General features: G+C 47.1%; 1 protein-coding gene across 1 annotated transcript in view; it reads left to right on the forward strand.

Annotated features, from left to right (window-relative positions):
• CORO1C (coronin 1C) overlaps positions 1–9,500 on the forward strand; it is an 86,678-nt gene extending 77,178 nt beyond the window's left edge. Inside the window, exons 6-11 of the mRNA XM_007954985.2 lie at positions 1,189–1,308; positions 3,204–3,308; positions 5,639–5,784; positions 8,377–8,434; positions 8,531–8,776; positions 9,381–9,500. Of these exons, the coding sequence (XP_007953176.1) occupies positions 1,189–1,308; positions 3,204–3,308; positions 5,639–5,784; positions 8,377–8,434; positions 8,531–8,776; positions 9,381–9,500 (795 nt within the window). The remainder of the gene's footprint in view (positions 1–1,188; positions 1,309–3,203; positions 3,309–5,638; positions 5,785–8,376; positions 8,435–8,530; positions 8,777–9,380) is intronic.
• The last annotated feature ends 4,804 nt before the right edge of the window (positions 9,501–14,304 follow it).

Raw genomic sequence — 14,304 nt, forward strand, 5'->3', positions numbered from 1 at the left:
ATCCTTAAGAATTTACAAGTCTAGATCAGCTAACTCAGTTAGCTGCATTCCTGGGCTCATGGTGTAGGACTGGAGGTTGATGAGTTGATTCCCCCATTCTGCTCCCAAAATGGCTGTTAAATTAAGTGCCTAACACAGCTGTACCAGGTTCCAGACGGTGGTTTAGCTTCACTAGTGAAGAATGTCTGCTTTGAGCGTTGGGCTCTTCTAAGAAGTCACTAAATGAAACCAAATTGACAACAGCAACTCGAAAGTTTATATAGGAAGCTTAGGGACGGTGTGTTTATATGCATGAGGGAAGAACAGTTCAAACAAGGCAGGTCGGACTGGCTGCACAAGTTGAAGCAGGTCCCCGGATTGTCCCTGGAAACGTTGTTGGATTGGTGTGTGTTCTGCTGTGTGTGTATTCTCAACAACAACAAAGAGCAAAGTAACATTTTAAAAATAGGCAACAAGTTTCTTCATCAGCTTAGTGTCGCCATTTCCGCTACAAAGACTGGGCCTCAGCAAAATACAGACCATGACACAGCCTGGAGACCCGGGCTCTTAGTCAGGGTGGAATTGGACGCGCAGACGCCTCTCTCCAGCCGTTCTGCGAGGCTGCCCTTCTCTGAGCTGTGCTTGTTCTCCAGCAGTATTCTTTCTCACAGGCCAGGCACCCACCGCGGTGAGGGCTTACTGATCGACCACTTGGCGTTTGCCTGGCCCCGTGCAAAGCACTTTCTGTGCACAGGCTCATGAACTCCACCAGCAGCTTTCCTAGGGTGGGCCCTAATGCATTCTCATTGAACCAGTGAGGAAGGGCTTAGCTACTGGACTTCTTTCTTATAAAATTGGCAGAAACTGCAGGCCTTCAGGCCCTTGAGAAACAAGCCTTTGGCATCATCCTTTCGTGTGTTCTGTCTTCGCAGCGCATGGGTCGGCAGCAGGGTGTGGTGGAAGGCGTGAGGCCTTTGATCCAAATGCTGGCCCTCTTGCTCATTCACTAGCTGCGGGACTGGAACAGCTCACTTACTGTCTATTTGTTTCCTCATTTCTAAAGGGGGTTGAGGGGACTGTTAACACTGACCCTTCCAGGTACCATGACTGGCATGTGGGATGGAGTTGGGTTCAGTATAAGAGCTCTCGCCCTTGATCTTCCTGCATGCAGTTTGAATGTATGTAACACGCCCTTCTGCTCTGTCCCAGGAGAAGGAGAAGGCACACGAAGGAGCAAGGCCCATGAGAGCCATCTTCCTGGCTGACGGCAATGTCTTCACCACTGGTTTCAGCCGCATGAGTGAGCGGCAGCTGGCTCTCTGGAATCCGGTACGCCCCTGCCCAGCCTCCCGTGTGTTCACCACTTCACTTTCTCTTTTCTGAGCGGGCTTTAGCATCTGTAAGTAGACGGATAATAAGGAGCCCTGGTGGCACAGTGATTAAGCACTCAGCTGCTAACCAAAAGGTCTGCAATCTGAACCCACCATCTGCTCAGCGACAGTCTGCTTCCATAAAGATTAATAAATAAATAAATAAATAAAATCAGAACCCATTGCCATAAAATCGATTCCAACTCATAGCAGCCCTATCGAACAGAGTAGAACTGCCCATAGGGTTTCTTAGGCTATAAATCTTTACAGAAGTAGCTACCACATCCATCTCCTATGGAGCAGCTGGTAGGTTTGAACCACCAACCTTTTAGTTAGCAGATGAGCGCTTAACCACTGTGCCACCGGGGCTCCTACTCCATAAAGATTACAGCCTTGGAAACCCTATGGGGCAGTTCTGTTCTGTCCTGTAGGGTGGCTATGAGTCAGAACCGACTGGACAGCGATGGGTTTGGGTTTTTTGGGTTTGAAAGTGGATTATAGTAGTGTAGTTCTCTGAACTTGGGCTTGCCATAAATTGGATGTCAAGTTCTTGTTCTCCTTGGAGACTTCCTGGTAAATGTGTTTCCAAAATGCATTCCTGGTGCACCCAAGGAGTCGTATGTGAAAGGAAAGAATCCAGTGTTGTAGACTTGGGAAATGAGTTTTACGCTGTGTTAGACTGGGTTCTCTGGAGAAACAAAACCAGTAAAGCTTATATATATATATGTATATAGAGAGAAATTTGTCTTAGGAAAATGGCTCACACACTTACAGAAGCTGGCAAGTCCAAAGTTCCTGGATCAAACGTCATGCTGGAGGCTTTTCCCCACAGGGGCTGTGGAGCTCAAGGCTGGCAGGCAGTACACCGGCTGTTGACTCCAACGAATGACGAATCCAAGATCTCCAGGCCGAATGGTGGACTGTTCACTCACGGACAGTTGTAGGCAGCACCACAGAATCCCGATCCGCAGAAGAGTGTCTCTTTTCCCAGGATGTCCTTGGATATACTAGAAGCAGGCCACAGCCCTAGGGAAGCTCCCTTTCAGCAGATTGCCTGCTCAGACATAATCATCTGATCCCATCATGGGAATAACCACATCACAACAGCTTAAACCACACAGAACTGTGGTCCAGCCAAGTGGACACACACCTCCAACTATCACATATGCTTAGTTTGTTGTTTTGGTTATCCATTCTAATACTTACAGTTTTGGTTTGGCCAGCACTGGAAGGGGCTCTTTGATGGGTGAAGAAGGCACAGGGATTTTTGCTTCCTGTCCATTGAAACGCTTAGTTATGTTTTATAAAGAATATGATCAAATGTCCAAATCAAACAGTCATGATTGGGAAAATAGTCATAATCACCTAAGGCGGGGGGATGACTAAACTGTGTATATGGTGCAGTCCCCATTTGTGTGTGTGTGTGTGTGAGAGAGAGAGAAGGAAGTATACCACCTTGGTCTTAGTGCTTTATATCTGGATTGTGGGATTATGAAATATTTTTTTCTTTATATCTTAAAAGTTTTCAAAGTTTCTACCATGAGCATCTATTTATTTTATAATACAAAAGAAAATATTTTTAAAAATAAAACCGTCACCAAGGAGGACGCTCTCCTTGTTTTCACAGTCACACTGGTGCTCTCCATTGGCTGTGTTGTCCGAGCCACGGTGTTTTCAGTGGCTGGAGTTCCAGGTAGTATTCCCGTTAGACGTTTCATGTGTAAATATTATATGGGCATTGTTCAAACTTCATGATTGAAATGAGAGGTCTAGGAAGATGTCTCACTTAAGCATTAAAGAATGTATAATGGTGTAAATAATTCATCTTTAAAAATTTGTTTGTTTGTTTTCCAGAAAAATATGCAAGAACCAATTGCTCTTCACGAAATGGACACTAGCAACGGGGTGTTGCTGCCGTTCTATGATCCTGACACTAGTATCATTTACTTATGTGGGAAGGTAAAGAGTCCGTTTTAGAGACACTACATTTCTCCTGGAAGAGGAGGGGTTTATCCTTCAGAGGTCGGGAAGATGGGCAGTGCATTGTATCATTTTAATGTTTCAATTAGTCTCATGGTGGACATGTATGTTTTGAGCTTAAGATAAGGACAGATGAGCTCTGTATGTCAGGTTCTTGAGGCTGGAACCTTTGTAACTTCAGTTGCATGGCAGTAACACACAGTACTCAGTACTGGTGACTGAAGCAGGATTAGATGGGATTCTTAGGAAATGCCGGTGGGGAAACCCATACTTGGGGCTCTTTGGGGGACAGGAGGACCTGCCAGTGGTTTGTTTCCACCAAGCATGCTGCAAGGTCAGTGGTTTTAGATTTTAGATTTCCTTTATTGGTATCAGAGATGCATAACCCATTTGCCACATCTAATGCTGAAATCTTTTGCCATTTATGTACTCATGACCACATGGCCTGCACCGGTGATGAGAATAGTGCTTTGTGGTTGTGAGAGTCCAAGGGCCTCAGATAGCCTCCGGGGGTTGGGGGTTTTTGTTCTTGGAGTTCACTGTTAGGACCCTGGGCTTGAAACTCTGTGGTTTGGCTAGAATTTTAGAGGCTGACAGCTATTACAGGACGACTCCACACTGGATTCAAAAAACCTTTCACACCTATGATCTCCACCTAACTAAACTGTTGGTAGCTTGATGATGATGCTGGTGATGATTTCGGTTTAATAAGTGATAACCTCAATTCCTTAGAATTTTGTGCAGGTGAGAGTTTAGCTCAACTAGGAGAGAACGTTTATGTTGAGCAGTGTGCTACTTAAAGACTTACCTGTCGGAGACCATATTGGCAGCAGTCGCTCTCAAACACAGGTCTTGAAGGGACTGAGAAGCTCTCATGGGTGAGACCGTGTGGGCAGAGATGGTAAGAATGGGGACCCAGTGTTGCTGAACTGCCCGTGTACTAAATGGTGAATGGAAGATCTGCTTCATTATGTACATTTGCACCAAGATTTAAAAAAATCCATCTCCACTTACGCACTGCTCATATATCAGAAAGATAATGGATGTTTTTTTTATATTGACCTTTTATTGACTTGGCTAAACACATGATTCTAGTGGTTTGTTTTTTTTTTTATGAATTCTTTAGGATTTTCTATGTAGAAAATCACATCTTCTGTAAATAAAGATTTATGTTTCTTCCTTCAAAAAAAAAAAAAACAGTATGGCACTATTGCTGTATTTTCCCAAACCTGTTGGGTAGCCACTCGCTGGGTAATGTTGCCATGAAAGTGCAGTGGCAGTTGGTGTGGTTTTTCCCTTCTTGTTGTAGATGGTGAGCATGCTGTGGACCTGCTGTCTATTTTCATAGGTCAGTTACTTGGAAACTAAGCTCTTGTCTGTTTCCTTGCAAGTCATTTTATTGCAGGTGTTAACAGCTGTTCAACAGCTATGGCTCAACCTTGCTGCTGTAGACTGTGTCAAAACAAACAAGGAGTGGGTTACCCAGATGTTAGCAACATCGGGTAGAAAATTATTTTTGGTATGCAGAAAACAAAGAGTATGCTCAGCTTCTTGTCCATTGCTGTAGCTGTTTAAGTCATAGAAACAGTGATCCGTGTTGTTTTCTTTCTTACACGTCTATCCCCTCTACCGACAGCATTGTCGTTACTGCTCAGGGTGATGTTACCATGTAATAATTTTTTAAACTTTGAGAGCATCTCCTTCAGATTTCTAAAAGTACCTGGCCATTCTCAGCAAGATAGTTATAGAATTTTATATATTACACCAAGGTGGTACCGCCTTTTCAAGTTAAAGAGTTCTTCATGAAAAAATTCCTGATTGGGAATTAGTCTCACTGTTGTCGACACTCGATTGTCTGGCATCTGTGCCCCTCAGGGCTTTGACTGGCACTGCACTTGGCCAGCGAGTAAGTGCAGGTCACTGACTGCACGCTGCGGGCTCCTCATGGTGGTTCTTTATTTTTTTAAGTTGAGTTGTAATGCAGTTATTTGGCAGCGGCATTTACATCTTTGCCCTGACTGTCACTTGGCGTCTAGGCTCAGCAGAGGAAAGTTGTTGCTTCCGTAGGAGACTGAGGGGGCCTGTTGTTCATGGGCACGCTGCCATTGATAAGTGAGGATTTGTTCTGCGAAGAAGAGAAATCATCATATGCTTTAGGCAAGCCTCTTGATAAGGCAAAAAAAAAAAAAAAAGATCAGCCACTGCAGAGGGTCCCAGATAATACTGGAGTTACAGGGGAAAGAGACACCCACTTAAAGCAGATGCTTCTGTTCACATTAAGCTCAAAACGTGTCTCTGATTTCTTGCAGGGCGACAGCAGTATCCGCTACTTTGAGATCACGGATGAATCCCCATATGTCCACTACCTCAACACATTCAGCAGCAAAGAGCCTCAGAGAGGGATGGGCTACATGCCCAAGAGGGGACTGGATGTGAACAAATGTGAGATCGCCAGGTAAGAAATTGGGGGGGCTGCAGTGCACAGCAGTTTGTGCCTTCCACATGCTGTGTGGTGGGCGGTGGTGTAAGTGCCATCCACGGGATGTGCGAGTCAATCTTTGTAGCCTTGTGTGGGTGTTGAATTAATGCCTCCTTTCTTCCTGTATTTAGAAACATGGACTTTTAGAGCAGGAAAGAACCCTTCAAAATCATGTGATCCAGCTACATCTCTCTTCTTTATTCAGGTTATGTAACTTACGTGCAGTGGTTAAGGGCTGTAGCCAAGGTCTATCTCTCCCTTTTGTGCATAGTGAAACCTTCATCTCTTGTCTTCAAGCTGAGCCTGTGGCCAGTACCGCCTCAAGACAAGTGGTGACTAGACTGTCCCTCAGTCAGAAATGAGAAGGGGTTTCATAAATTGCATTCTGGCCTCCACTGATCCCAAGCTAGACTAGTTAAGAGCAACAGCAGGGTGTTGGTTTAGCTTTGTTTGGGAAGTTCAGCCAAGTCACACGATTGCGTCCTCTCTCTGCTATTCTTGATTTTTAGAAAATTTATATTTTATGATGCTAGTGGGCTTCTTACTCATAAACCCACTGCCATCGAGTCAGTTGTGACTCACAGAGACCCTGTAGGACAGAACAGAACTGCCTGTGAGGTTTCCAAGGCTGTAAATCTTTATGGAAGCAGACTGCCTCATCTTTTTGCCACCGAGAGGCTGGTGGGTTTGAACTGATATCATCTTGGTTAGCAGCCAAATGCTTTAACCACCATGCCACCATCTCCTTCCTTTTCTGTCATATCAGTCAGCAAAATGATACTCAGTGGCCACTGGCCATTTGCAGGCATCAAATCATCAACATGACACCATCAGACATGAGGTCATAGCACACATCTGTGTGGCACGGAGCTTATGCAGTCATGTTTTCAAGTTTGTTCTTCTGGTCACACCATTAAATAATTATATTTAATTCTTTAAAAATAAAAATAAAAGAATTTTTATAGACTTTAAAAATATTAATCACAGTGTTGTTGTTGTTGTTGTTGTTTAAATACATTCAGCTCTGCTGGCTGGGGGAATGAAGGGAAGCTGTCGCAGATGATCCAGAATTGTGGTTTAAACCAAACTAGCCAAATGGGGTTCTAAAGCAGTTTTACTGAACTTCATTAAGATCATGTCTAGTATCTGTGACCTTTACTTTATGTGTCGCTTGCAAGACCCTACCACACAGTAGTTCAGGACACCTCCTGGTTAGGGTTTCATGGGCAGTTCTTGTGTCTTGGCCCCTGCGTGCAACAGCCCTGTGAGGCAGGCGTTCTTTGTGTCCCTCCTTCATAGATGAGGACCTGGGGCTTGGGGAAGTCGTTGAGGGGTTATAGCAGCACAGCTGGAAGTCACACCCAGGTCAGCATTTTTACCACCAGGCTGGCGGCAGAGTTTTCATTAGGCCAGTCTTTTGCGATGTTTTTGGGTTCCCTGTGACTCTTTCTGGTTGAAATTGTGACTCGGCCAGCGTAAAGGATCAGTTCGTTACAACATGGCTGGTTTACAGCACTTTCCCAACCACAGCCATTTTCAGCTTCTGTTTCGCTGCCATGCCAGGGCGACATGGTTGTAACCAGCAGGCTGACCTGACTGGATTCATGCCCAGATCTGGTCTGTTTTCAAATGCCAGAGGCTGCGTGTTTCCCATGGAAACAGGTCTCGCTGCCTCCGGGTGTTTGGGTGGCAGTGGCTCTTCTCGTGGAGACCGGTGGATTCAGAGCCCGCCCTACGGTGGCACCAAGGCCGCTGCTGACACCTTGCCCCCAGGTCCTGCGGTCCCATCCGCTGGGCTGGCCTCAGTGCTCTCCTCTCCTGCCGCTCCTGCGGAAACTTCAGAGAGAGCTCTTGATTATCCCTTGTCCTGACAGGAGGAAATGGGCAGAGCCCTGCCAGCGGCCACAGAGGAGCGCGCGGGTCTGGCTTGGTTTGTTTAGTCCTGGCCTGCGATGCAATAGAAAGTGTTACTCCTTTGCTGCTCTGGATTTGTGTTTCCTTCTCCACGGTACAGGGCACGTGGTGGTCCGTTCCTACTTTTTCCACGTCTGAGACACTTGCAGAGTTTTATGCACAATCTGGTTTTCTTGGATGCCAAAATTTTAATTCCTGGGTTTATTCTCTTTTCCTTTTTAAAAATCGCATTTGTGCTTACAGACGTTCAGCCATTGAAAGTGGCATCCGACCCACAGATGCTGTCTGAGCTGCCAGTGTTTGTGTCTCGGGTCTGCTGACATGTTACTCTGCCTTCATGAATCAGCAGCATCATTATTACTGCCACAGTTGACCTGCCCCCAGAGAAGTGGGCTCTGTCTCTGTAATGCTTCAGCCTCTACTCGAGGTTCTTGTCCACTGTCGGCCGCTTTCCGGCATAGTTGCTCTGGGCTTCTGTTTGCTCATCGGTAAAACGGGAACACAAAGCGCCCCCTCCCCAGGGCGATGAGGTGCAGTGGTGGCAGAGGCGCATTCCGCGCCCCTGTGCAGCATTGTAGGAGATCCAGGCATGAACCCTGCTATTGGGCCTCGTATTTCACATCATACAACTTTGCCTTTATTTCCCCTTTGAAGATTCTTCAAACTGCACGAGAGAAAGTGTGAGCCCATTATCATGACTGTTCCCAGGAAGGTGAGTGCCTGGTTTCGTAGACAATTCACATTAAAAACAAATTCCCAGATATTTCATCTTCCTTACCTAAGGGTTTCCCCACAATGTCTCTCCTAGTCTGACCTTTTCCAAGACGATCTGTATCCCGACACAGCGGGGCCGGAAGCTGCGCTGGAAGCGGAAGAGTGGTTCGAGGGGAAGAATGCAGACCCCGTCCTCATCTCCTTGAAGCACGGGTACATCCCAGGCAAAAACAGGGATCTCAAAGTGGTCAGGAAGAACGTCCTGGACAGCAAGCCCACGGCAAACAGGAAGTGCGACCTGATACACGCGCCCCAGAAAACCGCAGACACGGCCAGTGTGGTAAGGACTGGAGTGACCGTGTCTCCCCAAGGAGGGTGGTTAAAGCCGCCTCTGACTGGGGTCCAGGCTTTCCGCATCATGAGGGTGCCGGGACAGAGATGCAGGGAAGAGAAGAGTCAGCTACAGACCGGGCAGGCGGGGTGAGGACTTCGCTTCCAAGAAGGACCGACCCCCATAGGCACAGCATCCTCTGGAAGGAGTCACCCTTCACCCTGCTCAAACAGGACTCCTCCTGGTGGAGTCGAGTGATGGGAGGTGGCTGGGGACGGGGCAGCCCGCAAGGACTGTGCCCTCCAGTTCACTGGGTCCCGAGGCCTCTGTTACGGGCCAGACACAGGCACAGGACCAGCAGTAACGCAGCGACGCAGCGTTTGCTGTGGGCGTTCACAGGGATTGACTAGCATCAATCATATCCATGAAGGGACCAGATATAGCGGGGTTTGTTTATGTTTTTGTTTGTGTTTTTTTAGTTCTTTCAGATGCAGTAAATGTTGCCATTTCTAGATAGAAACTTCCATGTATGCTGTATAAATTCTGCACTGTGTTGAACTGGTTTGCTGGTTTTAAGTCAATATCCGCACCCCGTTTTTGTTTGTTTTCTTAGCAAAATGAAGCCAAGCTGGATGAGATTTTAAAAGAGATCAAGTCTATAAAAGACACGATCTGCAATCAAGATGAGCGCATTTCCAAGTTAGAGCAGCAGATGGCGAAGATTGCGGCCTGAAGGGCCTACCACCCTCCCAACACGGGAGCAAGGCCTTGCGCTTGGCAGCTGGTTGTTGGTGTGGTCCTTGAGAGGGACGGGGCGGCACTGGCAGTGGAGACACGCAGCTCACATCTGTCGACCAGCGATAAGCCACATTCCAGTGAGAGCCCAACCCGTCTCCCCAATTTGCAGAAACAAAACGTGATTGAGAAGCTGAGCTTTTTTCCAAAAGCTTTTTTGATGTTTTAAGTGTTACGTGACTCGTTGAACTTTTAAAAGACAAAAGTGCTACTTTGAAAAAAATCCCAGATACCCTGAATTTTAGAAAACAAACCAAGTCTGATTCAGTGTCATGCCCGAGTACCTTTTTTTACGAACAGGGACCAATGCCACACTGCTTTTTGTATTTCTTTCTTCCTTTCTTTCTTTTTTTTTAATGTTGCCAAAACCAAAAGTAGCTTTTCCCCCCCTTTGTATTTTGCTACTTTGCAGTATTTGTGTGTGGTTTTCTTTTTTCCTTAATTTGAAAGGGACAGCACTGTGTATGTTTATAAAGGAGATGAAGATAAGATGCTATTTTGTATAGACGTTCTTGGGGAACAGTCAGAGCAGTGGCCAAGCCGTGCTGGCTCCGTGGCAGCACAAACGCGGTCACCCTCCTGCCGGTGCAGAAGGAAGACTTGAGAATTCACAGGGCCTCGTGACGCCACCCTGCAGGTCACTGAGTCTTCTGAGCAAAAAGCTCACATCCTCTCTGTTCCTTTCTAGGCTTTTTCTTTTCTGGAAATTGGGTGGTTGTACCGGAGTGGAATTCTGCTTCTTGGTGATCCTGTACTTCAGATGATTATAATCTAGCCCAAATTAGCACGTGTTTCTGCAGTTTTGTTGTCCACGTAACAGTTGCCTTCATCACGTTAGGTGTCCTGTTTCAGGCTCTGGTCAGTACTTGACACGGGTGCCCAGGACTACACCCAGCATGGTGTCCAGTGTCCTTCCTGCCCGTCTCAGAGCTTGGCTAGCTCTTGAGTACAGTGGGGAAACTCGAAACTAAGGAACCTTGAGGGGCACATTTGCCCAGGGCTATCGTGCTGTGCTGGTCCCTGTGCTGTCCCCTCCCCCTCCCTCCCCCCGCAGAGCTCTCTGCTCATTGCCCTCTCGCCCTCCCTCCCCCGCAGAGCTCTCTGCTCGCTGCCCCCCCTCACATGTGCAGCGTCCTCTCTCAGGGCTCCCTGCAGGTGTTCCTTTGCCTGCCTTCCAGCCCCACGCCACCTTCAGCTAGATGAGGCCAGAGTGTGCTGTGGAATATTGAGACGAGGGAGAAGGGTGTAGAATGAAGCAAGACATGTCCCTGTGAGCTTGCTGCACAACGTGTGCTGCCTCTCCAGCTCTCCCAGAGGCTGTCAGAGCTTCGAGGCCCCCAGGCCGGGGGGCCAGAGGCTGTGCTGTGGCCACCTGTCCCGTTCCTGGGTCAGCTAAACTCCCCACTGGCTTCCAGCTTTCTCCTTTTGCATGCTTCAGAAACAAGATACAAGGCCCCTCTCTTTGGGGAGGGCTGAGTGATTGAACAAGAAATGTCTAGTGCCACTGGGACCACAGAGGGGACTCTCGCACATGCTCGTGCTGCTGTGGGGACAGGGCTGGCTGGCAGTGTCTGTACAGGGATCGGGAAGGAGCTGGGTGTCGTGGCTGTGGGTCAGCACGGCAGGCAGCAGAGCTGGAGTTCACGTCCGTGTGGAAAAGCTACCCTGTGCTTAACTAGTCCTGGGATTGCTGTCTCCACCATTTCAGGGCATCTGAATGTTTGATGTGGTTGTGCGTGTGTATGTGTGTGTTTTTAATATTAAAGTGGATAATGAGATGTGAAGCAAACAATAATTATAGTGACTTCTATTCAAACTTTACGTGTGTCTTTATCAATATAATCTACGGAGGACCTTCGTGATTAAGATTCAGAAATGTTGTAAGGTTTTGATATAAATTAAGTAAGTAAATGGAATTGTTGTTAATGGTGGTGACAGGCCGTGAGGAATGTGGTTTGAAGAGAAGGAGGGCGAGGAAAGTCACCCTGGTCTTAGTTTGCAGCCTGTGACTTACTTAATGGACGGGTGCCCAGCCAGGCTCGGATTGGTGCCTGAAGCATTGTGGATTCTGTTTCCCTTGTTTTGTCTTGTGTTTTTTGTTTTTGTTTTTTTTCTCTTTAAAGCCGTGCTGTCCCAGAGGAGAACCAGCGAATCAACCCTAGATCGGCTCTTATAGAGCGGCCTTGTTACTTTGTCAAAACACTTGCTTCCATTTTCAAAGATAAACATCCTTGATTACAAAGTGGTCTCCGTGTTTATTTCACACCCAGCTCTCTCTGAGGCAGCCTGCTCTTCTCTGCCCAGTGCAGCTTTTCTGACTCAGCGGAACTTGCCAGGTAACGTTTTCCCCTCTGAGGGTGAGTACAAAGGAAGTGTGTGTGGCTTGGGCAGATGTGCAAGTCGGGCAGGTGGCTGGAGCAGAGCTGTGGTCCTGCCTCCCCTTGCCGGGGTGGGCCGTGGGCAGGTCTCCTCCTCATTTCTTACCTTGGAAGGGAGATGATAATCCCGTAGAGAGTAGAGGACAGTGAGGCCCCTGCACAGCCCCCATCACGGTCACAGTGCACTGACTCCTGGAACACCTTTGAGAATATTTTTTTTCTTCAGTGGAAGTATAATTAAAAATTTTCCTGGCTTGGCTGTGACTTTTATTCCAGCAGAAGTTGTTCAGGGTTCATCGATTGCATAGCCCTGGCCAGCTCCGCTGTTTGCACTAAACCATTATCTCATGGCATTTTAGTGATTATAGCCAAAAATGTCCCATGATTTGGTCTTTCCAAAGGTTGATAAATATGATGAATCATTAGCACGAAGCCCCCGCTGCCGCCCCTACTGCCTTGCCCTGCAAGGGGTTTAGTCTCTGAGGACAAAGCCAGCTTCTTGTCCACCTAGGCTTGCAGGAAGTCGGAGTGGCAGATGCTCTCTGTGGGCCCGAGGTGCCCAGAGTCAGGGCTGAGGCGCATGGGCTGGGGTGTTTACTACTGACTTGTTTTCTGACCTCAGCTGCTTGATTCTCTGCCAGAAAGGGTATCATGCTAGCCCCAGCCAGCCAGCCAGACCGTGTCTAGAGAGAACTTCCATTTAAAAAAAAAATTACTTCCCTTGCTGTACTTAGCATCCTGTGTCCAACACACTTTTGTTGGCTCTTAAGAATCGGTTAACTCTGAGTGGCCCCTTCTTATTGCAATCACATTAAAATATCCTGACACCACCGTTGGGTCCCCAGTGAGTCATCGTCAAGGACACGTGTCTTCTGGTGGGCCGCACTCATCCAGGCTGACGGTGAAGAAGCTCCTCCATAGAATGCAGGGGCTGGTGAGCCTTCCCACCACTAGAAATGGTCCACACGAGCTGGGACAGCTTTATCTACCTTGACAGGTGCACCAGAGGCGTCTTAGATGTTCTTACCTTTTGACCCAGGGTTTCCACCTCTGGAAATTTTGCCCCAGGGTCCCAGTAGGAGGTGTATGTAGGAGAAGAGTACGTGCAACTGCGGAATGTTCAGTCCACAAAGAGGCAGGTTAACATACCCGTCACCTTCCTGTGTTCTAATCCTGTGTAACGGAGTCCAGTACAGATTTTGTTTTAAATATATATACAGCATGAGTATCTTGTTTAGGATTTTCTGGGTTTTCCAAGTGTTCCTCACCAAGCTGTGTTACTAATCAGAAAAAGCAAATTTGCATCGAAAAAGTAACTCTCACCCGCTGGTCACTTTCCATGAAGTCACCGAGAGGTAAATGACATTGACTGGTGTATCCATTGAAAGCTGTGATGGGGAGAAGTGAAGTACACAAGACTGTGTAGAGTCTAAAAAAACCAAAATTTTAAGTCAGACATTAGGCTTCTCCTGATCTTAAAGAAAGAGAGTGAAACAGAATAAACTCCCCAGGAACAGATTATAGCTGCTAGGCCTTTCTGAGGATGTATATACACCATGTAGACGGTGTGTATTTGTACATACAGTGAATACCAGGAATGTTGTCATTGCTACATGGAGTTAGAAGTGGCTGGTAATTTTTATGTAATTCTGTTTTTCAGAACTTGTAGATTTCCTGTAGTCTTTACAAGAAAGAAATGCTTGAAATGAGTGTTTTAATGATAAATAAATGATATGTTAACCCAAGCATCATAAACCAGTGGGGAAGAAAGTAAACGTTGCAGGGGCATTAGGGAAGCTACTGGGCCAGGCTGGTAGATCTTCGCATCAACACCCATACACATTCTTAACAGATTTGATTGTCGTCGTTGTTAGGTGCCCTCGAGTCGGCTCTGGCTCATAGCGAACCTGTGTACAGTAGAATGGAACGCTGCCCAGTTGTGCACCATCCTCACAGCCCTTGTTATGCTAGAGCCCATCGTTGCAGTCACCGTGTCTGTCCATCTTGTTGAGGGCCTTCCCCTTTTTCGCTGACCCTCCATTTTACCCAGCATAATATTCTTCTTCAGGGAATTGGCCCCTTCTAACAGTATGACTTCTCAGAAGGAAGGTTGGGCAATCTACTTCCATAGTGATGCCGCCTGAGAAACCCAAGGAGGGGTCACTGTGAATCGGGTCCGACTCGCTGGTACATAACAACAACAACAGTATGACTGGCCATTCTCACCTCCAAGGAACATTCCAGCTGCACTTGTTCCAGGACAGATTTATTTGTTCTTCTAGCAGTCCATGGTACTTTAGTATTCTTGGTCAACACCACAACTCAAAAGCATCCACTCTTCTTCGGTCTTCCTTGTTCATTGTC

The sequence above is a fragment of the Orycteropus afer genome, unplaced genomic scaffold, assembly GCF_000298275.1.
Source record: "Orycteropus afer afer isolate SDZICR_OR568_19922 unplaced genomic scaffold, OryAfe1.0 scaffold00487, whole genome shotgun sequence".
NCBI lineage: Eukaryota > Metazoa > Chordata > Mammalia > Tubulidentata > Orycteropodidae > Orycteropus > Orycteropus afer.